Source organism: Emys orbicularis, chromosome 1 (genome assembly GCF_028017835.1).
Source record: "Emys orbicularis isolate rEmyOrb1 chromosome 1, rEmyOrb1.hap1, whole genome shotgun sequence".
NCBI classification, from domain to species: domain Eukaryota; kingdom Metazoa; phylum Chordata; order Testudines; family Emydidae; genus Emys; species Emys orbicularis.
The window spans coordinates 142,646,956-142,674,005 of record NC_088683.1 but is presented as its reverse complement, the minus strand read 5'-3'; the positions used below and the strand labels follow the sequence as shown (position 1 = coordinate 142,674,005).

The following is a 27,050-nucleotide window of genomic DNA, read 5'->3' as shown; positions in this document are numbered from 1 at the left end:
AGAACAAATATCCACTCAGCACATGGGGACAAGCAGGAGGGTCCATTGCAGGGAGGAAGAACTCTCCATACAAAAGGCCAGCTTGCATCAACAGCGGGACAGCACCTGGCTCCCGTTTACCTCCTCACTCCCCCATGGAAGCCTCAGCGCAGGACTCAGCAAGGTCCAGGTGTGTCAGCCCCAGCTGCAGGTTTCCCTGGTAAGCCATAGAGTCTCCTCCCTGTGGACATGGGGAGCCGGCCCATCACTGCCCATGCTCGTCAGAGGCATGTAAGAAAGGCAGCTCTTCACTCAGGGCTTTCAGCCGCAGGACTCCTTCCTCCAAGTCGATGCAGCACTAATGGGGGCAGACGAGAGCTGGTTACCCATAGTACGTATCAGTCACAAGGCATCAGCAGGGTACGTGGGCTGTATGGTGTCTATTACCACGGAGAAGCAGGAGCCAATCTAATAATCAACACGCCCCTCTTCCCTCCCTCTCGCCAAGCCAGATTTTGGAGAGCACCCTCCCATCAAATTCACAGCTGCTCTTCCTAAAGAAGCTCCTTACCCTCGGCCTTCTTTTCCTTCCATCCCCCAACACACCTGCACCTCTTCTTCTGAATACACCTCCATTGTTCCTTCCCATCCCTCACCCTCGCTCCCTCCCGCTCCCCAGCAAGGCCCTGCTCAGGTGACTGTCTCTCACCTTGTTCAGCACAGCCGCCTTATTCGCACATTGCATACATGGCCCTTCTTAGGGGGGCCAAGGACATCATGCCCCCCTCCATCACTTTCCATTGGTTTTGAATCCAACTCCAACCTGGCCACCTAGCTTCCAAATCACCCTCTGCTCTTAGCCCCCTGCCTTCATTCCCTCTACTCCACCACAGGGTTCCTCTCTCATCCTTCCTTATGGCCACCGGGGTACACTGACAGTTTTACCTCTGTCTACCCCACCCTGTGCACCTGGTTCTGTCTCTTCCCCTCCCTCCAGTTCACGGAGCCATTCAGCTCTCAGCCTAACACCATCCCACTCATTGAGTGACACTCAGTGCCCTTCCCCATTGCTTTCCCTTCCCCCATTGCACCCTGCTTCCATCCTCCACTTTCCCACTCACCTTTCTACACTCCCATTCCTGCCTCTTCCCAGCCCCATCTTCTCCCCCCATTGGAATGGTCACCCCCATTTACCTGCCTCCTCTATCTTTGCTGCCTCCTCCTTGCCAATCTACAAGGCCTTCTCAGGCCTTAGCATGGTTATCGTTTGGGCTGCTTTCTGCTTCCCCTCACCCCTGGCTTCTCCTTCTGTAGTTCTCTCTGTTCTGCCTGCAGGACAGGGGCTCTCCCAGCCCAGAAAGCATTCCTTCTCCTATGGAGCATTTCTCTGATGTTTTCAGTAAGGAAGGCTGTGTATGTAGGTGTTTAATGGTTCATGCTGGAGAGAGCTCGCCAGCAAATTGAGACACGGGGCTTTCTCTTCAAGCTGTGCTAGGATCTAAATCACAGGCTGTGTTTCTGGGTCATTTAGTGATCAGCACCCACCGGAAGGGAACGGCAGGCATAGATGCTCTCTGCTCCTGGGTTCTGGGCCCTACTCTGGGGGAAGGCAAAACCCTTGAGAGAGATTTCCCAGCTGAGTCCCCCTCCACAGAACAATTCCAAGTCTAAGCACTCCGTGCATGGATAGGCCCATCCTCCTGCATGATGGAGACTGGAAGGGACTCTTCAAGCTCCAGCAAAGATGCTCTCAGGAAGGGGTTACTTTTGAGAGATGAAATCTCTTCCCACCATGTCCCCTAGCAGAGCGTTTCCCCGGCTCCCAGGAAAGAGACATCAGGAGAGGGAGAAACTGTAGATCTCTGCCATGGGGCTGCACAGGGCTCTAGCCACTGCCTGATCCAATAAGGTTTTAAAATGACAGGAAAGGGGTTTAATACTCATGCCAGCTAAGAGCATGCTGCAGTCAGAGATCAGGAAGCAGGGTGGCCAACACCCTGGCAGGTTTGGCCATCAGCATCGCATGCTTCCTGCAGCCCCAGCTTGGGGTCTCATTGAGACGTGCCACCAAACCTACATTATGTTCAGATGCGATGAGAGGAAACCCATTCCTTACCTTGAGAGACAGCAGAGTCTGGAGGCCGAAACAGAACTCCAGCATTTCATCATCTGGGGAAACAGAGAGGAAGTGGGTCAGGCTCAGGCATAGGTGTTTTCTGACAGTCTCCCTTACGCAGCACCTGAGTGACTGCCTTATACCCATGGCTGGAACTTGCTATAAGTTATCAAACCTCTGGCACGTATGGGGTCAGCATGCTAGGCACAGCAGAGTGTGGCCACTCCATCTTCCCAGACGCCTGAACGTCATCCTTTCCACAGCTGCAGCCTGCAGGCATTAAGTGCTACTCTACCTGTCTATGCTCCTATAGACAACCAGCCATCAGAGAGGCCAGAGGAACAGTCCGACTCTCCCGCGCAGAGAGGAGACAGAACCAAGGGTGAGGAGAACCAGAGAGGAGAAGGGGACGAGAATAAAGTGAGCTGGGGTCAGGAGAGGGAGAGAAACCAGAAAAGATGGAGGAATGGGTGTGGCAGGAGTACAGTGAGGAGGGCAAGAGACAACAGAGGAGCATGAAGAGGAAGGGCACTGGGAGTAAATCAGCAGGCTGAGGAGAACGGGACAGAGAGAGGCAACGGGACAAATCAGGGATGGATGAGAAGACAAATAAAATGGGGGAGAAGGAACGGAAAGAAGAATCAATCTCTTCTTTTTGTTGTATGCAGAGATTCACATGCCTGGAAAAAATGCAACCTCCCTGCCACCCCCTCCAATGCCTATTAAATGGGCTTCATTCCCCATGGCCCCTCCCAACAAGATCCTGCCTCTGGACACTGGCGGGGGCTTCCAGACTCCTCTACAATACATTTCTGCAGCCGGGGACAATGATACAGAGACATCCATGGACCCTAAGAGGAACGGATCTCCAGACACATTCCATCCAGTTGGAGGCAGTAACACACGTGCTCTCTTTCAGTCTCCCCTGCCCCCTGGGAATTGTATATGGAGCAGGACAAACTAATCAGTCTGGGCATTTTTAGGAGACAAAGCAAAATGGCCCACAATGGGGCTGCTTCATCTCCACTGCCCTTCAGCCAGTGCCCCCATTTGCCAGCATCTCCTTGTGGAGGGGGACACAGCAAGATCAAAGCCTCTGCATTGTACACGGGACTGTGCCTTGGCCCAGCCCCATGGGCCATGTCACCTTCCCCTCCACCCCTGCTCCTAGATGATCCATTTAGGTGTGCTCGGCAAGGAAGGAAGAAGAGATCTGGGAAGGGGGAGGAAGCTCTGCTGGGCTCACCCACGACCAGCGCTGAGCACACCACCGTCTCCTGGCCAAGCTGCACCTCCACACACTCCACCTGGCCAATGACACTAGGGACAGGAAGGGAGAGATCCCCATTGCCAGCATCGGACACTTCCTCCAGCCTGTGAGACACAAGGGATGTTACTGCCTGAAATGAGCATGGGCAAAAGAACAATAGGTGCTCCAACTAGTTAGGGGCACTTCACAGTCTCTTTGGAACTGGCTTGCAAAAGAGAGGGGATCTCACTCATATAATGGGGATGTCAGGAGCAAGTTTCTCCAGGGGTAACCCACAGGCACTATGGGGCTGGGTTTCCCTGAGCAGTTGCAAAGCATCAGCTGGTCATCTTGGGATATGCAGTATCCACAGCCAAATTGTTACCCCTCTGCCAATGCCCCTCAGACCTGCCCTGCAGCCCCCCTGCTATTCCAGCCCTGGGCTCCCCACACAGCTCTGCCAATGCCCCTCAGTCCTGTCCTGCAGCCCCCCCATTATTCCAGCCCTGGGCTCCCCACACCCTAAGCAGTCGGGTGTGAGTGCAGGGGTTCCCAATGTGAATGGGAGTTGGGGTATGAGTGCAAGTGGTAATTTCAGATTCAGAGTGAGCACAGTTTTTAATGCCCAATTCCTTGTTTTCTATCCTACCCCCAATCTCTTCTGCCCCAGGCTCTTACCCCAGCCGTTTCAGACAGCTCATGGAGATGAGGTTTTGCTGGCAGCCAGTGTTAACAGCAGCTCTCAATACCTGACCTTGGCACTAGAAGAAACATAAAGGCAGGTTAATACAGGCTTAAACTGACACAAACCCTACACAGAACCCCTGGCAATAGTGTGAAAATCCCTAAAAACTAGTGACAAAAGGACATCAGAAGGTTTGGGGTTCAGATGAGCATCCACAAGTTGGGGTGTTCTTGGGAACCCATGGAGGCCCCAGCAAGACTCTGTGAACTCCGCCCCACCAGCATCTTCCTCTATTTGACTTCTTACAGGAAGCCTAGTAACCTGCCACCCCTCTCCCCTTCTGGCATCTTTAGGAAAGGATGATGGGTCTGCTTCCATCTCACTATAGCATCATCCCTTGTTTCATTCTCCCTTCTGCCTACCCACTGAGCCCCCAGCCACATTGTCTTGCATTCTCCTGCCACAAACTGTACTCTTGTTTGCTATCCCCCTGGAGCGGATTCTCTCTTTTCCCTCCAGCTCTAGTTCCTGTGAGTACCAGGACAGGGTCAAGGGGAAGAGACGGACTGCCCTGCCCCGGAACCACTGCAGCATTCAGGAATTAGAAGAGGACAGACTCCTTTCCTGTTTTACCTCCTCTCCCCTCTGCACTCAGCCAGGGAGCACAGGGGAGCAGTCACCATTTGCCTCCTGCTCACTCCTCCCCACAGCCCTTTGTGGCATTGCTTTCTAACGTTGAGGCAGTAGCAGTTCTCAGTACTTGGGAGGGGCCTGTAAAACCCAGGGCTGCCAGGAGCTGTGTGGATTGACACAGGAAACATGATCAGAGAAAGATGGGACAGAATCACAGAACATGGTGAAGGAAAAGATGTATTAGCTCCATCCAGTCCATCCATCTTGCCCCCAGCCAGTGCAGGCCTGTATCCAAGGCCTTGTCCAGGACTCGTTTTAAATGAGCCAAGTGATGAAATTTCCCCCTTTCCCTTAGGAAGACTCTTCTATAGACCAACACATCTTGCTGTCATGAAAATTTCCCATATATTTTGCCTGCATGTTAATTTTCTTCATTTCACTGTGTGAGCTAGTGCTGTGGGCAGGGCCGGCTCTACCTTTTTTGCCGCCCCAACCGGCGAAGCAAAGGGAAAAAAAAAACAAAGCGGCCGCAGCAGTGCTGCCGAAAAAGAAAACATGAAAAAGCTGCCGCAGAACTGCCGCCGAAGAAGAAGAAACGAAAAAGCTGCCGCCGAACTGCCGCTGGAGAAGAAAGAAGAAGCTGCCACTGAACTGCCGCCGAAGAAGAAAAAAAAGAAAAAAAAATCGGAGTGCCGCCCCTTCAGATTTGCTGCCCCAGGCACCTGCTTCCTTAGCTGGTGCCTAGAGCCGGCCCTGGCTGTGGGCCAGCTGGAGACAACAGCAATCCTCCCAGAGTTCCCCTTAGGGTGGGGACAGCTCTCTACTACCTCCAGTGCAGGATTGCCCAGTCTAACCCTGAGTACAACACTGGTAGAGATCTACTGTTCATTAGAATCTGTGCCACGGGAGCTAATGGAGAGAAAAGGGTTAATGAAAGGGAGTGTTCATTATTTCCCGATTTCTAAAGATCAGAGGGGTAGCCGTGTTAGTCTGTATCCACAAAAACAATGAGGAGTCTGGTGGCACCTTAAAGACTAACAGATTTATTTGAGCATAAGCTTTCGTGGGTAAAAACCCCACTTCTTCAGATGCATAAAAAGTGGTTTTTTTACCCACGAAAGCTTATGTCCAAATAAATCTGTTAGTCTTTAAGGTACCACCAGACTCCAGATTTCTAAACCAACTCTTTCCAAGCTTGTTATAGAGACTAATCCTCCCGGAGGGCTAACTCCAATATGAGATTTCATTTTGAAAACAAATGGTCAGTGAGTTGTCAGAGCGAGAGAGGAGAAAATAGTGAGGCTGTGAGGGAAAAATACAAGCATCTAAAATGGGGTAATAAAATAAACAGCAGTCAGTACCTCAGAGACTTAAAAGTATTAGTGATGGACTCAAAACAATGTGTGCACAGAGAAGACCAGAACTACTGAAACTGGAACCCTCCAACCTATCTTGATGAATAGCTCCCCTTCTAAACATCCAGGTATGTTTGAAGTAAATCAGTCCAGGGAGTTTCAGTTACAAAGGCTTAAATCTGGCACGTTCTCCACTATAATCTCCAGTTACAATAATAAACACACGCAGTCCTTACATAGCACTTTTCACTTCAGGATGATTTACAAATATTAGCTAATTAATCATAACACTCAGCACTTCATAAATATTAACTATTCCTCACAACGCCATAAAAATGTTGGCATACTGCGGGTACCCATAGCAGTGCCACTGACTTGAAGGTATAAGTTGTCCCCAAATCTGAAGTGGTTGTGGGTGAGGACAAAGTCACAAAGCTCAGCCACCAGGCGTGCTGTGGCCTCATCAGGGATACTGTTCCTGACAGCTTGTAGTCCATCCTCATGTGAAATATTGGTGTAAAGTGCTTCTACATCCATGGTGGCCAGGATGGTGTTTTCAGGAAGAACACCAATGCATTGTAGTTTCCTCAGGAAGTCGGTGGTGTCTCGAAGATAGCTGGGAGTGCTGGTAGCGTAGGGTCTGAGGAGAGAGTCCAAATAGCCAGATAATCCTGCTGTAAGAGTGCCAATGTCTGAGATGATGGGGCGTCCAGGGTTTCTATGCATCTGAAGAAGTGAGGTTTTTACCCACGAAAGCTTATGCCCAAATAAATCTGTTAGTCTTTAAGGTGCCCGCATGGCCCCACAGTATGCCAACATTTTTATGGCTGACTTAGAACAACACTTCCTCAGCTCTCGTCCCCTAGTGCCCCTCCTCTACTTGCGCTACATTGATGACATCTTCATCATATGGACCCACGGAAAGGAGGCCCTTGAAGAATTCCACCTGGACTTCAACAATTTCCACCCCACCATCAACCTCAGCCTGGACCAGTCCACACAAGGGATCCACTTCCTGGACACTACAGTGCAAATAAGTGATGGTCACATAAACAACACCCTATACCGGAAACCTACTGACCGCTATACGTACCTCCAGCTTCCATCCAAGACACATCACACGATCCATTGTCTACAGCCAAGCCCTAAGATACAACCGAATTTGCTCCAACCCCTCAGACAGAGACAAACACCTACAAGATCTTTATCAAGCATTCTTAAAACTACAATACCCACCTGGGGAAGTGAGGAAACAGATTGACAGAGCAAGACGGGTACCCAGAAATCACCTACTACAGGACAGGCCCAACAAGGACAATAACAGAACACCACTGGCCATCACATACAGCCCCCAGCTAAAACCTCTCCAGTGCATTATCCACGATCTACAACCTATCCTGGAAAATGATCCCTCTCACAGACCTTGGGAGGCAGGCCAGTCCTCGCTTACAGACAACCCCCCAACCTGAAGCAAATACTCACCAGCAACTACACACCACACCACAGAAACACCAACCCAGGAACCAATCCCTGTAGCAAACCTCGTTGCCTACTCTGTCCCCATATCTACTCTGGCGACACCATCAGAGGACCCAACCACATCAGCCACACCATCAAGGGCTTATTCACCTGCACATCTACTAATGTTATATATGCCATCATGTGCCAGCAATGCCCCTCTGCCATGTACATTGGCCAAACCGGACAGTCCCTCCGCAAAAGAATAAATGGACACAAATCGGACATCAGGAATGGTAACATACAAAAGCCAGTAAGTGAACACTTCAATCTCCCTGGTCATTCTATTACAGATTTAAAAGTCACTATCATTGAACAAAAAAACTTCAGAAACAGACTTCAAAGAGAAACAGCAGAACTAAAATTCATTTGCAAATTTAACACCATTAATCTGGGCTTGAATAGGGACTGGGAGTGGCTGGCTCATTACAGAAGCAGCTTTTCCTCTCCTGGAATTGACACCTCCTCATCTATTATTGGGAGTGGACTACATCCACCCTGATTGAATTGGCCCTGTCAACACTGGTTCTCCACTTGCGAAGTAACTCCCTGCTCTCCATGTGTCAGTATAAAATGCCTGCATCTGTAACTTTCACTCTGTGCATCTGAAGAAGTGAGGTTTTTACCCACGAAAGCTTATGCCCAAATAAATCTGTTAGTCTTTAAGGTGCCACCAGACTCCTTGTTGTTTTTGAAGATAGATCTCAGGGGCTCCTGACTCCCAGCATAGATTCATAGATTCATAGATTCTAGGACTGGAAGGGACCTCGAGAGGTCATCGAGTCCAGTCTCCTGCCTGCATGGCAAGACCAAATACTGTCTAGACCATCCCTGATAGACATTTATCTAACCTACTCTTAAATATCTCCAGAGATGGAGATTCCACAACCTCCCTAGGCAATTTATTCCAGTGTTTAACCACCCTGACAGTTAGGAACTTTTTCCTAATGTCCAACCTAGACCTCCCTTGCTGCAGTTTAAGCCCATTGCTTCTTGTTCTATCCTTAGAGGCTAAGGTGAACAAGTTTTCTCCCTCCTCCTTATGACACCTTTTTAGATACCTGAAAACTGCTATCATGTCCCCTCTCAGTCTTCTCTTTTCCAAACTAAACAAACCCAATTCTTTCAGCCTTCCTTCATAGGTCATGTTCTCAAGACCTTTAATCATTCTTGTTGCTCTTCTCTGGACCCTTTCCAATTTCTCCACATCTTTCTTGAAATGCGGTGCCCAGAACTGGACACAATACTCCAGCTGAGGCCTAACCAGAGCAGAGTAGAGCGGAAGAATGACTTCTCGTGTCTTGCTCACAACACACCTGTTAATACATCCCAGAATCATGTTTGCTTTTTTTGCAACAGCATCACACTGTTGACTCATATTTAGCTTGTGGTCCACTATAACCCCTAGATCCCTTTCTGCCGTACTCCTTCCTAGACAGTCTCTTCCCATTCTGTATGTGTGAAACTGATTTTTTCTTCCTAAGTGGAGCACTTTGCATTTGTCTTTGTTAAACTTCATCCTGTTTAATTCAGACCATTTCTCCAATTTGTCCAGATCATTTTGAATTATGACCCTGTCCTCCAAAGCAGTTGCAATCCCTCCCAGTTTGGTATCATCCGCAAACTTAATAAGCGTACTTTCTATGCCAATATCTAAGTCGTTAATGAAGATATTGAACAGAGCCGGTCCCAAAACAGACCCCTGCGGAACCCCACTCGTTATGCCTTTCCAGCAGGATTGGGAACCATTAATAACAACTCTCTGAGTACGGTTATCCAGCCAGTTATGCACCCACCTTATAGTAGCCCCATCTAAATTGTATTTGCCTCGTTTATCGATAAGAATATCATGCGAGACCTTATCAAATGCCTTACTAAAGTCTAGGTATACCACATCCACAGCTTCTCCCTTATCCACAAGACTCGTTATCCTATCAAAGAAAGCATGATGCTTACCCCGTTTACACATGCCTTGTGCTAAGCAGTCATTTGGCTGCTAGTCAGGAAAACACTGGTGTCCTGCGAGGGAATGGGTTTGGAAGGTGCTGAACGGAGAACATAAAGCTCTATATCCCAAGCCCAGCAGCAACATGCCTGGAATGTAAAACAAGGCAGAGAAACCAGCCCCAGAAGCGGCCCAAAGCACCAAGTCTAGCAACCAGTGCTTTCAGTACACGCTAGCACAGAAGTATCCCTCTTATCCCAGCTCCTGTGCAAATGAGCAGCCCTATCTCATGCTGCTGAGCAGCCAGGCCTGTTCTCTCCTTGTGATGAATTTCATGCATGAAAGGACTGAGAGACCCAGCCAAGCTACTGCCTATTCAGAGCACAAACCCACTCAGCTGTACTCCATTCATGCTCACCTCCTGCCTCTTTGTACACAATGGACATGGGTACATGGAGTAGGATGTTAAAACCTCACAGAATGAAGCTAAAAGCCCTCCTGCAGGCTGACATGGCTGCTTCCCTAGAAGCTACTGCTGACAGTTAGTTCACACAGGTCCCAGACCTTCCAACCCACTGAGGTTAAGCATCAGAATGGGCCGTAGCTTGTGCCCGGTAGAGGAGCCCACTCTCCAATTTGCTCATTCCATCTCCCACAGCCCCCCTCAGGTCATGGCAATATCTGCCTATGGCAAAAACTAGTGCCCTAAACTTAAGGCAGCTGGAAAGAGGACAACACTGAAATGGGAAGAGCCAACCATCTGTCCCTGCTGTGAACACTCACAGAACTGGACTGTACCCAAAAGGCCAAGTTCTGACCCCACCACATCTAAATTTCTCTCTTTTTGCCTTTAGAACACTGAAAAGCTGTCTCAGCCACAGAATGCTCACTGAATGGGGTGTACATGAAACACTGACACCCCCTCCCCCTCCCAGGATGCGGGGGGGAACCTTATGTTAAGGAAGGAAATGGGATAAAGCATGAGGTGAAAAAGTGTGTTCTAAAGGCATTTGCCTTCACATATATTATACCAAACTGTGGCACAGGGGAGGTGGTGCTGAATCCTGCCTCCTGACTGGCTAGTAGGGTGCACAATGCTATCCTTATGATGTGTCATGTATACTACAATAAAGACCAATGACTGTGAAGATTGCAACAGGCTGGCAGCATTTGGCTGAAACATTCCATCCCATTAATAGGTGTTGATGTTGCTGGGAAAGGGTTAAATGGGTTCTGCTGACTAACTGAGGCAGATAGCTCATTTCTCCATCCAGATAAAAGGGAAATGGGAGTGGCTTTCTAGGAACAGAGGATCTAGGGTGTGAGCTGAGCCATCCTTAAAGAGGAACCCTAGGAGCAGCCAAGCCTCTGAAAGAGGCTTGAGCTGCACTTTATGTAATGTTATGATTAATTGCTTTATTAATAAAACCAAACTCCAGGAAGGGGTGAGCTTTTGCCATTACACACGGTATGGGCTTTGTTTTAGAGCATGGTGGAAAGGCAGTTGCTTAGAAAGTTAACTATTCACTAATGTCCACCAGATCAGTGATGTTTCTAAGGACTGGACTGTTTCCTAACTGTCTCATGAACTCATTATAAGTCAGAGGATAATTCCTGCCCTAGAGGAACCCCTAATGATAACACAGTCTGGGTGAAAGAGCAGGTGATGACTACGAGCAGACCTGGGTTTCGAGCCCTTCCTCATAGTTATTTAGAACACCTGGTCAAAAAGAGACTCTGGCGGCTCCAATCAGCACTGTTGACCAGGCCATTAAAAGTCCGGTTGGCACAGGCTGGCAGGCTCCCTACCTGGCTCCATGCAGCTCCCGGGAAGCAGCTGGCATGTCCCTATGGCTCCTAGGGAAACGGACGGCCATGGGGGCTCTGTAGGCTGCCCTGCCCCGAGCGCCAGCTCCGCAGCTCCCATTGACCGGGAACTGCAGCCAATGGAAGCTGCGGGGGTGGCGCCTGCCGGCGGAGGCGATGCACAAAGCCCCCTGGCCCCTCCACCTAGGAGCTGGAGGGACATGCCAGCCATTTCTGGGAGCCACCTGAGGTAACTGCCGCCTGGAGCCTGCATCCCAATCCCCTGCCCCAGCCCTGAGCCCCCTCCTGCACCCCAAACCCCTCATCCCCAGCCCCACCCCAGAGCTCGCACCCCCAGCCAGAGCCCTCACCCCCTCCCACACCCCAACCCCCTGCCCAAGCCTGGTGAAAATGAGTGAGTGAGGGTAGGGGACAGCGAGTGATGGAGGGAGGGGGGATGGAGTGAGTGGCGGTGGGGCCTCAGAGAAGGGGCAGGGAGCAGGGCAAGGGTGTTCGGTTTTCTGTGATTACAAAGTTGGCAACCCTATTCAGAATTACTACAAAACTTTAAATCTGCAGCTATCAGATGCCATTATTATTTATTCAGTGTTTATTAACCAAATTTCCAGGAAAGAAAGGAGAGGAGGGACTTTTTAAGAATCAATCATTTACAAACAGCTATTTTTGCAGAAATCGTGTCAGTTTCAAAGCCAGCCAGCGGCTTCCATCAACTGAACTCTGTCTTGTGGCTGCAGCACAAGCTCAGCACAGAGGAAAAACAGCCTCACACTGTGGGCTCCTTCAGCGTCCGTTTCCAAATGAACAATACACAAGCCCCGGTACAAAAATAACATCTTGCTTTTGGTGTGCAGATGTCAGTCACATGACTGACTTTCCAAAATGCTTTGCAAAAACTGCAGCTGGCAAACGGTGTGATGAAAAAGGGGCACTTTGCTATAGAACTGTATGAAGAACTCACATAAATCAAATAAACAGAAGCCACAATGACTCTGCAGCAGAAACTATGGGGATTGGACACGGTCTGTGATCTCGGAAACCAACCAAGGCCCTAAAAGCAATTCAGCTGTATAGTTGCCTTAGAGTGAAAATAATGGTAGACTGAGGATCCTCACATACTAATTACCATTGACTAGCTGCAGTCAGCTTTATTTCCAAGTATATGCCAAGTACTGCAGCCCAGTGACATTATGGGGACACACGTCACCACCACATAATATTCTGTTTTCTTCCTCGGGTCTAACCTATAAAGAGCAGCTCTGAGCTGAAGAATGAGTTTCTCACAGACAGAATCTCTTAAGAACAAAATCACAGCTGGCAATAAGTATTTTTCCCAGACCTTACTACTTACACAGAACCTGCAGCCTTCTGGTGACTCCCTCTAAAGCTACAACAACTGTTTCCATGCACATGTTTTTATCCCTGAAGTGAATTAGAAAAGTTGCAGGACCAAAGGAAACGTGTACATTTCCTCTTGAGGAGTTCCTAGCTTAAGGTGGGAACACCAGAAAACTCTATGAATAATACTTGACTACCAGTAAGCAGAACAAAACAGGCCTGACTACAACAGTCTTCAGCACTTCAGAGTCATTGATGTGAAGGGGTTACAGATTCTCTGGGTTTTCATGGAAATTCAGACTGCCCCTCACAGGATGGCCTGGCCCTTAAAGGACTCAGCCTCATCTGTACCTTATCAGATGCCTTCCCCCAGGTGTCGGGCTTTAAGGCAGATACAAGGGAGTTGAGAGGGGAAAGGAGACCTGCAAGGAAGGGTTGCCCATGCCCAGGGTTAGGGATAGGGTTTTGGGAAAGCACTGTTGAGCCCAACAAGTCGCTGAAGAAACTGTGGAGCTGGGACAGACTCCATTTAAACCAAAGTGATGTTTGAACTGAGATGCTGTTTTAATAATCCAGACCCCAAGAAAGGGTGTTATTTAACTTGCATGAGAGCCTGGGTGCAGTCCTTGGGAAGCCCAAGAAGGGAAACTGAGGCAATGGCAGGGTCTGACGCCAGGGTTGGTAAAAGACCCCATTACGTGTTGCTATGGCTGGATTTCCCTTCCTGACACCTGTCCAGCATAAGATCAAAAAAATTCCACTATCATTCTCTATGGAAATACACAGACTCTATGATGTTAAAATAATCAAACCCCTTTATTCACCAAATTGAGGCCTTGACTAACTTGGGGCTTGAGCAAGCAGTTTAGCTACCCATATACAGTCCAACAGCTCAAGCCATGACTTTATACCAGTGCAAGTCACAGTTTGCTCTATTGCAGTTATGGCAGCATAGCTACTCCAGTTGCTAAAACCCAGCGTAGATAAGGCTGAGTATCTCTAACAGCAATAGCCTGAAACAAACCAGACAAATAATTAGTTACGTGGGCCTGAGATACTTGGGTCTAAACTTTCCAGAAGATGGTGTGTACATTTGTATACAACTGTGGTACCTGACTGTGCTAACTGGAAGTGCAAAGATATGCACATTTTACCAAAAGTCTTGTCTTTGAATACAAGCATACTAAGGGATTCAGCTAGCCACTGAAACTTAAATGTAGCTTTAAAGTGGATTTTCATATACTAGTCACCTAAAACTTACCAAAAACTGGATCTATCATCTGTGTGCTATCCAATACCTTTAATTACACAGTGTTTGACACAGTTGAATGGTTGTGCGGCAGACATACGTGGACACCCTTTGGACTTGCTTCAGAGCTTGCAAGGGGATGCTGGGGGGTGTTATCTTCAGGATGACCTTCTTATATGGATCAATTTAAGAAGAAAGGCACTACAGAAGCTAAAGTAATACCACCTCCGTGGAGCTGTTTAATGTTTGTGGGTTCAACTGAATGAAGAAATCTTCTGAATCCTTACTAATTGCTCACATACATTAGTCAAAATACAGCAGTAGGTGAGCTTCCTGCTCCATGGGAGAAACCAAAATAAAGTAGATTCAAATTCAAGCAAGGAACACATAGCTGTTCTGACGAGCATAAGAAAGAAAAAAAGAAATCTGGCCACTGTCAGAGAGAAGATCCTGGACTGAATTGACTCTGGGTCTGATCCAGTCTGGCAATCGCTATGAGACAGAGAGACACAGAAAAAGGGATGAAGAATGGCAGAACAGGAGGGAGAACAGAAAAGTAGCACCTCCACTGCTTGGGTCATTTGAAATGAGACTGGACAAAAGCACTAGAGAACAGCCCGTAGCTACCACTCTGGCATTGGCTCCCTGGGAATGGAGCAGATGGGACCCAGTGAGTATTTTCTATCACTAATATCAGTGAGTGTATAAAAGTGGCACTGTATACTTGCAGAGGTCCTTACCTTGCAGTGTATGAGCAGGGACACAGTCTCTTTCCTTCTGTCATTCTCTTTCTTTTCTGCCCCGTCATCCTTGTCCTTCACCAGTGGGGATTGAACCCATGTGGTATATTCCCTGCTCTCCCCCCGCAGCTTGTTCAGATTCCCCTCCAGGAGGCGCCGTTGTACCACACTGTGTGGCTGCTGTCTCCACCACAAAGAAAAAGGACACTCTCAGCAAGGTATTGGGCCAGGATCCAGAAAATCACCACTACTGCCAGCAGCTCCATTGGCCTGGGGAAGCAGTCTGCAAATGCTCTTTGGGCCTGGATGATCCACTTACTCTCAGGGGCGACACAGGCCATGAGTGTCAGAAATGTTCTTCTCAGTCTCCACCCCAGCCCCATTGCCTCTTACACACAGTAGCATCTCCCCGTAGTTTGTCTACTTCAAGTGCATCTCAGACAGCAGCCCTTGCTTTAAAATTAAATGCAGTTGACTGGTTATCTGTGCCATGTCCTCTCCAGCGTGGCCTTGTCTCTGGAGAGCTCAGTGCAATCATGACAGGAGAAGAGCCTCCTGACACACCATCTCCAAATACATATCCAGTCCCACAGTCAGTCAGTCTCACACGCCTCACACCCATTTACCTCCACACGTACCCTACCAGACATGGACATGCAGACACACGCAACCCAGCACTATCACACTCTGTGATGGGGCATGTACCCACCTGGGCAACGCAAGAGTTAACGGGAGACAGAGAGCACCTAGAGTACCTGGTTGCACCTGGAGGGTGGGCCAGGCCTAACTGAAGATGAAGCCCAGCTGCGGGAAGAACTGGGTGGTACTCATAAAGGAAGGAAGCCCTGAGGAGAAGGGGGCTGTAGAGTGAGAAGGGAAGAGCTGGTCAGCTTTTTGCTAGGGTGTGGCGGAAGGGCTGGGAGAGAGGCAGCTATAAGTAAGCCTAGGGACGGGGCAGGCTGTGGGAAAGGGTCTAAAGGAAGAACAATGTAGGAAGAAGTCCAGGGAGGCATCTGAGGTAGCAGACCTTTACTGCTTGCTATGGGGTCCCTGGACTGGAACCCAGAGGAGAGGAAGGGCCTGGGCTCCATTCACTACTGGTCCACTGGAAAAGGTGGTGTGGCAACACCTGAGGCTGGGGGGAGAAGGACTGTTGAGTTGGATCTGGGAGGCATTGCTCTGCATGTGAGTGGGAGGACAGGCCTGTAGAGGCCAGAAAGGGGTGAAGAGTCTGGCAGAGTACCCCTGGGTAGGGGTGAAGAGTGATATTTGAGTTCATTGGACTCTTTGCCTGCCCTGTGGGAGGGGTGGGAAGTAGCATAACTTGGCCGGAAGGAAGACCACTGCAGAGCCAGAGGGGCTCTTGGCACGGGTGCTAGGCCATGCCCAAAACTAGGGTGCTAGGGGTGAGTCCACTCTTCCAAACACTCCATAGAGTGACACCCACAGCATAGCCTGGGGAGGCAGCACAAAGGACACAGTAGGATACAATACGTGCCTCAGAGAGACGTCTGGGTGCAGGGCTGTAACTGGGGCAAGCGGGGCAGCCATCCATGGCATAAATTGCAGGGTGGAAAAATGGGGATTTGAAGAAAAAGGTGGTTGTGGTGGGAAAATATGCTTGCTTGCCCCCACTGATGACATATAACAGTTGATGGGGGGGGGCATAATTTAAAGGTTTTTTGGGGGGAGTATGTGACTGCCCCACTAGGCTGACTAGATAGCAAGTGTCAAAAATCAGGACAGTGGGTGGGTGGTAATAGGTGCCTATGTGAGAAAAAGACCCAAAAATCAGGACTGTCCCTATAAAATCGGGACATCTGGTCACCCTATGCCCCACAGAGGTTTTCAAACTGTGGGGTGTGCTCCCTGGGAGGTGGGGTGCAGAGCAATGTTCAGGGGGTGTGAGCAGTAATGCTGGGGGATGAGCGGCGATGCCAGGTGGGGTTGGGGGAGGGAGTACCACCTGCATCCCCTGACTCACTTCAGTGCGCCACCCAGCCTGTCGGCGTTGGGGTGTGTGTGTGTGCGTGCAACCAAAAAAATCTAGGGGGCCATGTAACACTGTGTGCCCCCCCCCCCCACACACACACACACACATCACCTCTGCTCGTCCTGGGTGCTAAAAATGCCTAGTTACAGCTCTGTGTGGGTGTCTTCCTCCACAGGCTTACCATAAACAGAGTTTCTAGGGCATTTTAAGGCCTGCCCGGCAAAAGAGACCCTTCTCCCTCCCAGCAGTGGCAGGATGTCTCACCTCCTGCAAGGGGCAATGGCAGGAGGGCTGCTGGAAGGCCATATATTGTTCACTCCCTAAGGGGAGCAGCTGCAGCAAAACCAATAGCCAAGTTCTCCTCCTTATCCCCTTCCCTACAGGATAGTAGCAACTTCTCCTCCTCCTCTTCTGCTCTGCCTGGGCAAAGGAGGGGGTGGGGAAGATTTACGTGTCATACAACATTTAATACCTTGGTAGGTGGTGATGACTGCTGCTTCCAAAGGGAGCTCACTTCACCATCAGCCAGCTGCTGAAGTCCTCACCCAGTGTTTACTCGGTCCCTATGTAGGGACTGTAAGGACTGAGTAAAATCCAGAAATCAGGGCAACTAATCTGTGGTTCTGCCTGCTTTCCGCATGCTGGGGACTATAATCCTTCAACCTGGGATCTGATGATTCAGACCTGGTAAGGGAGATCTCAGTCATAGCTGCCTAGAAGAGAGAAGGGCTACTGGATCTGGCCAGACTGCCTCTCCCTAATGACCGGCTGCTTCCACCTTCCTCTGAAATATCCAGCTCTCTGATGGTGGGTGTTTAGGCCTGCGGGCTTTTTTACCACCCTGCAGTGACTCTCAGAGGAAAAAGGCCTACCGAGTCCATCTACCTACAAGGGCAAGATACACTGTAATAATATCCTTACAGAGAACATATCCCTCTGCATCCCATTAGTTGTCAATTTGATCTTGACCATAAGGCTATGTAAGACTTTAGATTAAACCTTAAATGGAGCCCACTGTAGCTCTGATTTATCAGCTTCCCCAGTGATTAGAGCAAGAGACTTGCTTTCTATTCTGGGCTCTGCCAATAACGCACTGTGTGGTCTGGGGCAAGACATTCAACCCCTCTGTGCCTCAGTTTCCCTACCCATAAAATGGGAAGGATAATAGCTTTGTAAAGTGCTTTGGGATGAAAAAAACGCCATCTAAGGTCAAAGAATGAAAGTAATTACACCCTTCTACCCACCCACCCTGCATCCCAGTCTACAAGCTAAAAGGGAGGTCTGCTATTTCATTTTATTCTCTAAATACTCCAAGCTCAGCGTCATGAGGTTTTAGACGATAACCCAATGCCAGTCAGGCTGCCAGCTAAGACTGGGGCCATGGGAAAAGGGCAGGGGGCGCCATATTCCCACCCTCTCTTCCCCATGTGCTCTCACACAGTCTGGCATCCAACAGGCTTTTCTCTCCCTCCCAGGGAACTTTCCCACAGGAAGAGCAAGCCCTCTCCAGCTGCTACCTCTGTCACTCAGGCCAGGAGAGGGTCAAGCATTGATATGGGGAGCTAAGCTTTGGGACAGCAAGGGCATCTGTTCTGAGAGCGGAGAACATGCTCTTCTCTGTCTCCTGCGTCACTGAGGAGAGATGGGAATGAAGAGGAGACAGGACAAGAAATGCAGCGCGAGAGAGGAGTGGAGTGGAGAGATGGTGAGTTGAGAGGTGCGGTGAGGGGAGGAAGAAGGCCCTGCCAGGGAAGCTTCCTGCTCCAGGGATGGTTGGGCAGCGTTCCCTGTGGAACCCGTCAGTGCTGCTCCTTAGCCAGCAGAAGTTGAAACTAGTTCAGTGAACTACGGCACACCCATTTCCCCTTGCACCTCCTGAACTGAGAGTCCCACCTTGACAGGGCCCGAGCTCCCAGAATCCCAGGTGTTGGGACTAGCAGCACTGCCCTGCCCAGCGAACACGCCTTAGCTGGGAATTCTGATTGCTAGCAATGACGTAAAACAGTTGCACACGGCTGAGTCTCACAGTTTTATCGCTCGTCTCGTTTTTCAGCTGCTGGAGTCATGTGATTACTTGAGAATCTCAGCTTTCTTTTCTCTGTTTTAAAATAAGTTTCTAGCCCTCATGTTTGCAGAGAGAAGCTGAAAAACATGAAGCAAGTGCACCCTAAAGGCTCAGAAACCAGAAGGCAAAGATAAACATTCCAACCTTTATTATTTAAAGAAATCTCAAGATTTTAAAGCTAGTCTTGATTTTTAAGTGCTTGGGATCGGTAAAACTGAAACATAAGTAAGAATGTCCATTCTGGGTCAGACCAATGGTCCATCTACCTAGTATCCTGTCCTCCAACAGTGGCTGGTGCCAGGTGCTTCACATATAGAGAACAGAGCAGGGCAATTATTAAGGGATCCGTCCCCTGTCATCCAGCCCCAGCTTCTGGCAGCTAGAGGTTTAGGGACATCCTGAGCATGGGGTTGCTTCCCTGACCATCCTGGCTAATAGCCATTGATGGACCTATCCTCCAGGAACTTCTCTCATTCTTTTTTAAACCCTGTTATACTTTTGGCCGTCACTACAACCCCTGGCAATGAGTTCCACAGGTTGGCAATGCATTGTGTAAAGAAGTACTTCCTTTTGTTTGTTTTAAACCTGCTGCCTGTTTATTTCATTGGGTGACCCCTGGTTCATATGTTATGTGAAGGGGTAAATAACACTTTCTATAGGCACTGACTTTTATTTTTCCCCAGGGGTGCTCCACCCCCGTTCCACCCCGAGGCCCCGTCCCCACTCTACCCCTTTCCCCAAGACCCCGCCTTCACTCTGCCTCTTCCTGCCCCTGCTCCGCCCCCTTCTTGAGGCCCCACCCTCGCCCCGCCTCTTCACACCCCTGCTCCAACCCCTCCCCCAAGGCCCCCGCCCACTCACCGCTTACTGCTCTCTGCCCTCCCCCAGCTGACAAACAGCTGTGCCTGATGGGTGCTGAGCACCCACTATTTTTTTTTCCATGAGTGCTTGAGCCTCAGAGCACCCGTCGAGTCAGCGCCTATGACACTTATTCACTTCCTCCACATCATTCACAATTTTATAGACCTCTAGCATATCCCTCCTTAAACATCTTTTTTTGCCAAGTTGAATAGTCCCAGTCTCTTTAATCTCTCAGATGGAAACTGTTCCGTACCCATAATCATTTTTGTTGCCTTTCTCTGTACTTTTTTCCAATTCTAATATACCTTTTTTGAGACGGGCTGATCAGAACTGCACGCAGTATTCAAGAGGTGGGTGAACCATGAATTTATACAGAGGCAATATGATATATTCTGTCTTATTATCTATCCCTTTCCTAATGGTTCCTAACATTGTTAGCTTTTGTGACTACTACTGCACACTGAGCAGAAGTTTTCAGAGAACTATACACAATGACTCCAAGATCTCTTTCTTAAGTGGTAACAGCTAATTTAGACCCCATCATTTTATATGTATAGTTGGGATGATGTTTTCCAATGTGCATTAGTTCGCATTTATCAACACTGAATTTCATCTTCCATTTTCTTGCCAAGTCACCCAGTTGTGTAAGATCCCTTTGTAATTCTTTGCAGTCTGCTTTGGACTTAACTATCTTGAGTAATTTTGTATCATCTGCAGACTTTGCCAGCTCAATGTTTACCCCTTTTCCAGATCAGTTATGAATATATTGAGCAGCACTGGTCTCAGTATAGATCCTTGGGGGACCCCGTTATTAACTTCTCTCCACTGTGAAAACTGACCATTTACTCCTACCCTTTGTTTCCTATCTTTTAACCAGTTACTGATCCGTGAGAGGACCTTCCCTCTTATTCCATGACTCCCTATTTTGCTTAAGAGCCTTTGGTGAGGGACCTTGTCAAAGGCTTTCTGAAAATCAAAGTACACTATATCCACTGGATCACGACCTGGTCCACATATTTGTTGACCCCCTCAAAGAATTCTAATAGCTTGTTGAGGCATGAGTTCCCTTTACAAAAGCTGTGTTGACTCTTCCCCAACATATTATGTTTCATCTATGTGTCTGATGATTCTGTTCTTTACTATCGTTTCAAACAATTTGCCTGGTACTGAAGTTAGGCTTACCAGCCTGAAATTGCTGGGATCGCCTCTGGAGCCTTTTAAAAAAAAATCAGTCACATTAGCAATCCTCCAGTTATCTGGTACAGAGGCTGATTTAAGCAATAGGTTACATACCACAGTTAGTAGTTCTACAATTTCATATCTGAGTTCCTTCCGAACTCATGGATGAATTCCATCTAGTCCTGTTGATCTGTTACTGCTTAATTTATCAGTTTGTTCTAAAACCTCTACTAACACCTCAATCTGGGACAGTTCCTCAGATTTGTCACTTTAAAAGAATGGCTCAGGTCTGGCTCACATCCTCTGCAGTGAAGTCCGATGCAAAGAATTCACTTAGCTTCCCTGCAACAGCCTTGTCTTCCTTGAGTGCTCCTTTAGCACCTCTATCATCCAGTGGGCCCCACTGATTGTTTGGCAGGCTTCCTGCTTCTGATGTACTTAAAAAAGTTTTTGCTGTTAGTTTTTGTGTCTTTTGCTAGTTGCTCTTAATTCTTTTTGGCCTGCCTAATTATACTTGACTAGCCAGAGTTTGTTTCTATTTTCCTCAGTAGGATTTGATTTCCAATTTTTAAAGGATGCTTTTTTGTCTCTAACCACCTGTTTGTTGTTTAGCCAGGATGTTTATATAGTTTGAGTCCCTATTATGATGTTTTTAAAACATTTCCATGCAGGTTGCAGGCATTTCACTCTTTTGACTGTTACTTTTAATTTCCATTTAACTAGATTCCTCATTTAACTTTTTGAAGTTAAATGCTCCTGTGGTGGGCTTCTTTGGTATTTTGCCCCCTACAAGGATATTAAATTTAGTTACATTATGGTTGCTATTACTGAGTGGTTCAGCTATATTCACCTCTTGGACTAGATCCTGTGAACCTGTTAGGACTAAATCAAGAATTGCCTCTCCCCTTGTTGTTCCAGGACTAGCTGCTCCAAGAAGCAGTCATTAGTGGTGTCTAGAAGTTTTATCTCTGCATCCCCCCGTGAGGTAACATGTACCCAGTCAATATGTGGATAGTTGAAATCCCCCATTACTACTGGGTTTTCTGTTTTTGTCGCCTCTCTAGTCTCCCTGAGCTTTTCACAAGCACTGTCACCATCCTGGTCAGGTGGTCGGTAGTATATTCCTACTGCTATACTCTTATTATTCAAGCATGGATTCTATGGTACTGTTTGATTCATTTAGGATACACTGATCCTTGGTACTTGAGGTGTCTGTGGGGAGGTGTATTTTGGGGTGCTGGCAAAGTAACACCCCACTGTGAACTTTTCTATGACATCAAGATCTCTCAAACTCTGCAGGGGAGAATCTGCCCCATGGCACTTATTCACCTCCCATGATCCAGGAGAGAGTCAGAAAGGAGATCAGGAATGAGACAGAGGTGCATCTGTAACCCGCACACCTCCTGGGTTTGGTGTTCTGTCCCATCTAGTGGCACCAAGACCACTTAGAGAGAGAGATTAATGAGTCTGCTCTACAGCCTTAGCTAAAGGCCATATGGCTTTTAGCTCATGCAGTAGAGGCTCACACACTGAGCTCCAGAGGCCCCAGGTTCAATTCCGCCCACCGACGACCAGGGTCTGTCAGTGTTACACATGGGGCTAGGACATGACTGAATGGAGATTCTGCCCTCAAGCTGGAATGCACAGAATGCTGCATGGCCCTACCAGCAGTGAGGCAATGTGGCCAAGTGGATAGACACCCAGGTCTCCTGACTCCATTCCCAGGTTGGCTATTGGCCAGCTGTGTGCCCTCAGGCAACTCACTTCACAGCTGTGTGCCTCAGTTTCCCCATCTGTAAAATGGGGCTAATGATGCTGCCTCCTTTGTAAAGTGCTTTGAGATTAAAAACGCTATATAAGAGGTAGGTATTATATTATCATTGTTATTTCCCTGTCTGTGGTACCATGATGACCTACAGAGTTCACAGTGGGTGATCATTTTCAGCCAAAAATACATCTTCCCACAGGCACGTGAAGTACCTGGGGCTGTTGTACATTTCACATCGCTCCAGGAGATCTAAGGTTTGCTTTTCCTCTCGCCCCGTGTAGCGGATCGAGCACTCACTGCCACAGTGGCTCCTGCTGGTCATCTGGGAATTAGCTCATTCCAGCACTCAGAGCGCCTCCTGCTCGCCGGTGTCTCTCCTGCCTCAGGCCCCCCGTGTCCCTCCCGGACCCCGGAGCCCCTTACCTTGGGGTGCTGCCCCACAGCACTGCCCCCACACTCTGGGTCTCCCTTCCTGGGGAACCCCCTCCCCCTATGCCCACCTTGCCTCAGTGGCTAGTGCCAGTCGTCCTCTAGCCTCCATTCTCTGGGGCAAACTGCAGTCTGTAATGGCCACTTATAATTGGCAAGGGGGTTGGACTAGCTGCCTCTGCCTATCCCCAGGCTGCACCTCTGCAGCCCCAGTACCTCCTTAAGCCCTTAACAAGGCCTCAGCCTGGGGAGTTGCCAGGCTGGAGCTCCCCAGCTCCTCTTGCCCTTCCCCAACTCTGCCCAGGGTACCCTGTGCTTCCAGGCAGCCAGGTCCTTCCCACTCCAAGGCTGGAGTGAGACTCTCTACAAAGCTAGAGAGAGAGACTGCCTGCCTTCTGGCCCAGCAGCTCTTTTATAGGGCCCAGCCGGGCCCTGATTGGCTGCCTCCCTGCCTTCTCTTATTGGCTCTCAGCCCCAGCCCTCTCCAAGGGCTGGCTTTTAACCCTTTCAGGGACGGAGTGGGGTGACCGCCCCGCTACACCCCAGTATAAATCAGGAGTGCCTCTATTGAAGTTAGTGCAGTCACACCAGTGTAAAACCAGAGTGAGTGGAGAATCAGGCCCTAGAGCTGGCTAACTAGTACAGGAAGAGATTCACAAATATTTTCACATAAACAGTGAGTTCACCACCACAGTTACTGGTGGGGTCATAGTGTTCGTTGTTCAAGTATTCATACAACTGTTTTTGTTTGTGAGAATGGTCACGAATCCTAAAAGTTTCATGATTTTATCACAGATCCCAACCTTCATGTCTGAAAGTTTGTATAGTTTACTCCCTATTCACCTGTTTAAAAATTTCAGTCAGCCAATGGTGGATCAGATACAATAACGTGACTTAAGTGACCAATCAGGGTCAGTTCATGAACAATTTTCAAGCGGAAAAAAGGCCTACGTTTGTCTGATGAACTGTCCATGAAAAGGAGTCAGTGCACAACCAGCCAGAATGGGTTCCCTAGCTAGGCAATGCTACAAGTTCCTAGACATGAAACTACAGCTAAAGTCTTACATTAGGCTGTAGGTTCTTCAGAGCAGGGACTGTATCTTCCTATGTGTTTGTACATCACGCAGCACAATGCAGCCTCGATCTCCCTCTGGATGCTACCACAATAAATAATCATGTCTGATGGATGGTGCAGGGGGAAGGTGTGAGACATGTTTCCCTATAGTTTCTACCCTCTGCTGACTCAGTAAGGAGCTGCCCTGAGTAGGCCAAGAGTGAACTCTCCCCATCCTCAGCAGCGAGAGGTTGCAGAGATATAGGAACGATAAGGAAAAAAGGAGGGGTAGGTGATAACTAGATACTGCTCCCTGAGCTTAGGCTGTCAGCTGATTCCCTGTATCACATGGAGAGTTAGAGCGTGCCAAAGGTTCCTGATCCCTGCCCTAAGGTGTCGGCATGTACTGGTTCAAAGTGGGTTTTCCAGAGACTCAAACAAAGAAAAGGTTTTTGATGTAAAAAGCTGAGCTTGGACTAACACAGGCCCTTCATTTTGTTTCAGCAAATGGACAGGACCCTCTGTCCAAAGTGGGAGCCAGCACTTGCAGAAGGATTGGAAGGGGATGTTGGGTCCCATAAGGAAGATGGGCGACTCCTGGCATGTTTGTTAGTAAGCGCATAGGAACCTTATTGTCTTTATGTTTTCTCTGTGATACTTATTTTGTCCTTAAAATGAGAGAGAGCTGGGTGGTAACTTGTAATGGCTGGCACTGCACTGTTCATAGCCCTCTGGGAGAAAGCACAGCACAGGGGCTGGCCTGTAGGTAGACTGGTTTGCTGGGGATATCACAATGTAAGGCAGGGGGCCGTGCAGCCTTAATACCCCCAGACAGAAGGGAGTGGGACAAGGGTCCCTGTCAGAGACAGGTGATGGCTGGAGGCTGGAGACCTGACTGGGCACTCCTAGAGCGGACCACGGAGAGGAAATACAGGTGCATGTAGGTGTATGTTTATGACAGATTGTGATTTGGAGACACTCCCTCATAAGGGACTGTGTTGTGTGGGAATTTGGAGATGTGCCCTGGAGGGGGACCGGGGTCTTGGGAACCCAGGACTCTGTGCAGCAGTTCACTAGAGAGACACTCTGGTGTGTTTTATTAAAGCTTTATTCCTTTCTCATTCATTGGTTTATCATTTAATGAACCCCAAGATTGTTACAGTGCAGTTCCCTGAAACACTGACAGAGATCTCTAGGTTTCAAGGAGAGTCAGTGATGGTCCCTCTAGCCTGCTCCCCCGGGGGCTGGAGCTGTCATGAGATGCCCCTGTTGAAGGGTCACCGACTCACAGCTGTAACTCCCTCCATCCCAGCGACAGAGATGGTCAGTCCCAGTAGTGCCTGTGCAGCAGGCTCTCTGTGCGCTACTGGCCGGGGCTGGGAGAGCACAAATCTAGGCCCTAGCGTGCTGTCGATGCCCAGCAATGGAATTTCATGTGTTCATAACCAAATTGCAGGGCTGGGACGGCTTGCTTAAATACATGGGTGATGACAGCGCTTTGGGAGCAGGGAGGGGTTTCCCATACTAGAGCCAGTAGCAGAGTGGACACCGAGGCTGATATGGTCTGAATGTGCGCTCTAGGAATCGCTGTGCAACTGACTCAGCCTGCGTGAGAAGGTGGTGAGGGATGGCCCAAAGCAGAGACACAGACACAGTTGAGTCTGACATGGTGCTGATCCCCAGCCAGCATATGGTGGGATGGTTGAGCCCAGGAGAATCAGAAATCAACAGAGAAATCAATATAAACCCGTGAGATTGATTTCCATGCAGCCTGGAATGCCCAGGAATTGGATTCCCTCTAATGCCCCAGGCAAGACAGCACCATCACTAGTAACAATAAGGCCTAACAAGAGCGCAGTAAACTTATAGGAAAATACCCCGCAGCAGAGATAGTTAACATAGTGACCCGTACTTGCCAGGCCTAGGGGCTGCCCCACCTCACCAGCAGTCAGATCACCTCAGAGCCCTTGATTTCTTTGGGTCTGGTCAGTGACTCCAGGCAACTCAACCTACTTTTTGCAGGAGCCCTTATCAGTTTGGCAAAACAATCTGGAGCTTGCAGGGGAAAGGAGCTGGAAGCAAAGCCATGCACTCCACTGGGAAACAGGATTTCAACCCAAATCCCGGATCAATTGTGGTACACTATGAAGAGCATTGGGTAGTGGGGAAAAGTGAGAGAGTGCAATGGGATGGGGAAGATGTACTTAATTAATCAGTGGGGTATCCCAAGGGAAATCATTCCCTGTCCTTGTTATACATACCCAGGGGAAATCATGCCTTGTCTCCAACTTCTCCCCAAACTGCTGGGGCACATCTGCTCACCCCCTGCTCTTGCCCCACACTCACCCCCAGGGGAAATGTGTCAAAGCAAATCCAAAATTGGGGAACTGCACAGAAAAGTGAAAAGTTTCGACACAAGACCCCAAAGTTTCAGGGATTGGTGGGTGCGTTTACTGCAGAATATGAGAGGGACCACTTCCGTATTAGATCATGCAGGTTCATGTCAGTCCAGCATGTAAACACACATGTAAAACATACACAGAATCCCCATACAAGTTACACATATTTGTGTACTGTGGGCTGTGAGCTGGATCTGCGAGCTAGGGGGAATCCCCTACCTTCTACTTCCTCCTGGCTATGGAGGGGGTTAGACTAATGAAGAAAGATGCAGAGAGCAGGGGACATCTCCTTTCCCTTCACCCACCCCAGCCCTATAATGACTCTGATGGGCTGTTTGTTGTGCCTGGACCTGTGATTCTTTCCCCAAATTAGGGGGATGCCCTGGTATCATTAGGAGGAGAGGAGCATCCAGTTCCAAACTGGGTCCCACTTGACTCACCAGATCCTTGGAGGTGCCCAGCCTCTTCAAGCCATCCAGGGGCAGCAGGTCAGCAGAATCCTTGTGCACAAACTGGGTGGCCTGTTTCAGGCGCCTCTTCTGTTGCAGGATGGCTTTATCCCGCAGCTCCACTTCGCGCTGCCTCCTGTCCGGATTCTGAGTGCCTTCGCTCCGCTTTTCCTCCCCATCCCCTGGCCCCACTTCCTGGGCGCAGGTCTCCCTCATGCTCAT

At 49.0% G+C, this 27,050-nt stretch overlaps 2 protein-coding genes across 2 annotated transcripts in view; one reads left to right on the top strand and one right to left on the bottom strand.

The window, feature by feature from the left end:
* The window catches only part of ITFG2 (integrin alpha FG-GAP repeat containing 2), a 47,036-nt gene extending 28,776 nt beyond the window's left edge, over positions 1-18,260 (top strand). Inside the window, exon 13 of the mRNA XM_065422854.1 lies at positions 18,100-18,260. Coding sequence (XP_065278926.1) covers positions 18,100-18,260 — 161 coding nt within the window. The remainder of the gene's footprint in view (positions 1-18,099) is intronic.
* NRIP2 (nuclear receptor interacting protein 2) lies at positions 245-27,050 on the bottom strand. Its single transcript, XM_065422855.1, has 6 exons — positions 26,820-27,050; positions 14,632-14,811; positions 4,023-4,105; positions 3,342-3,469; positions 2,096-2,148; positions 245-337 (listed from the first exon to the last, which is right to left on the bottom strand). The coding sequence occupies exons 1-6, from the start codon at positions 27,048-27,050 to the stop codon at positions 245-247; spliced, it is 768 nt and encodes a 255-aa protein (XP_065278927.1).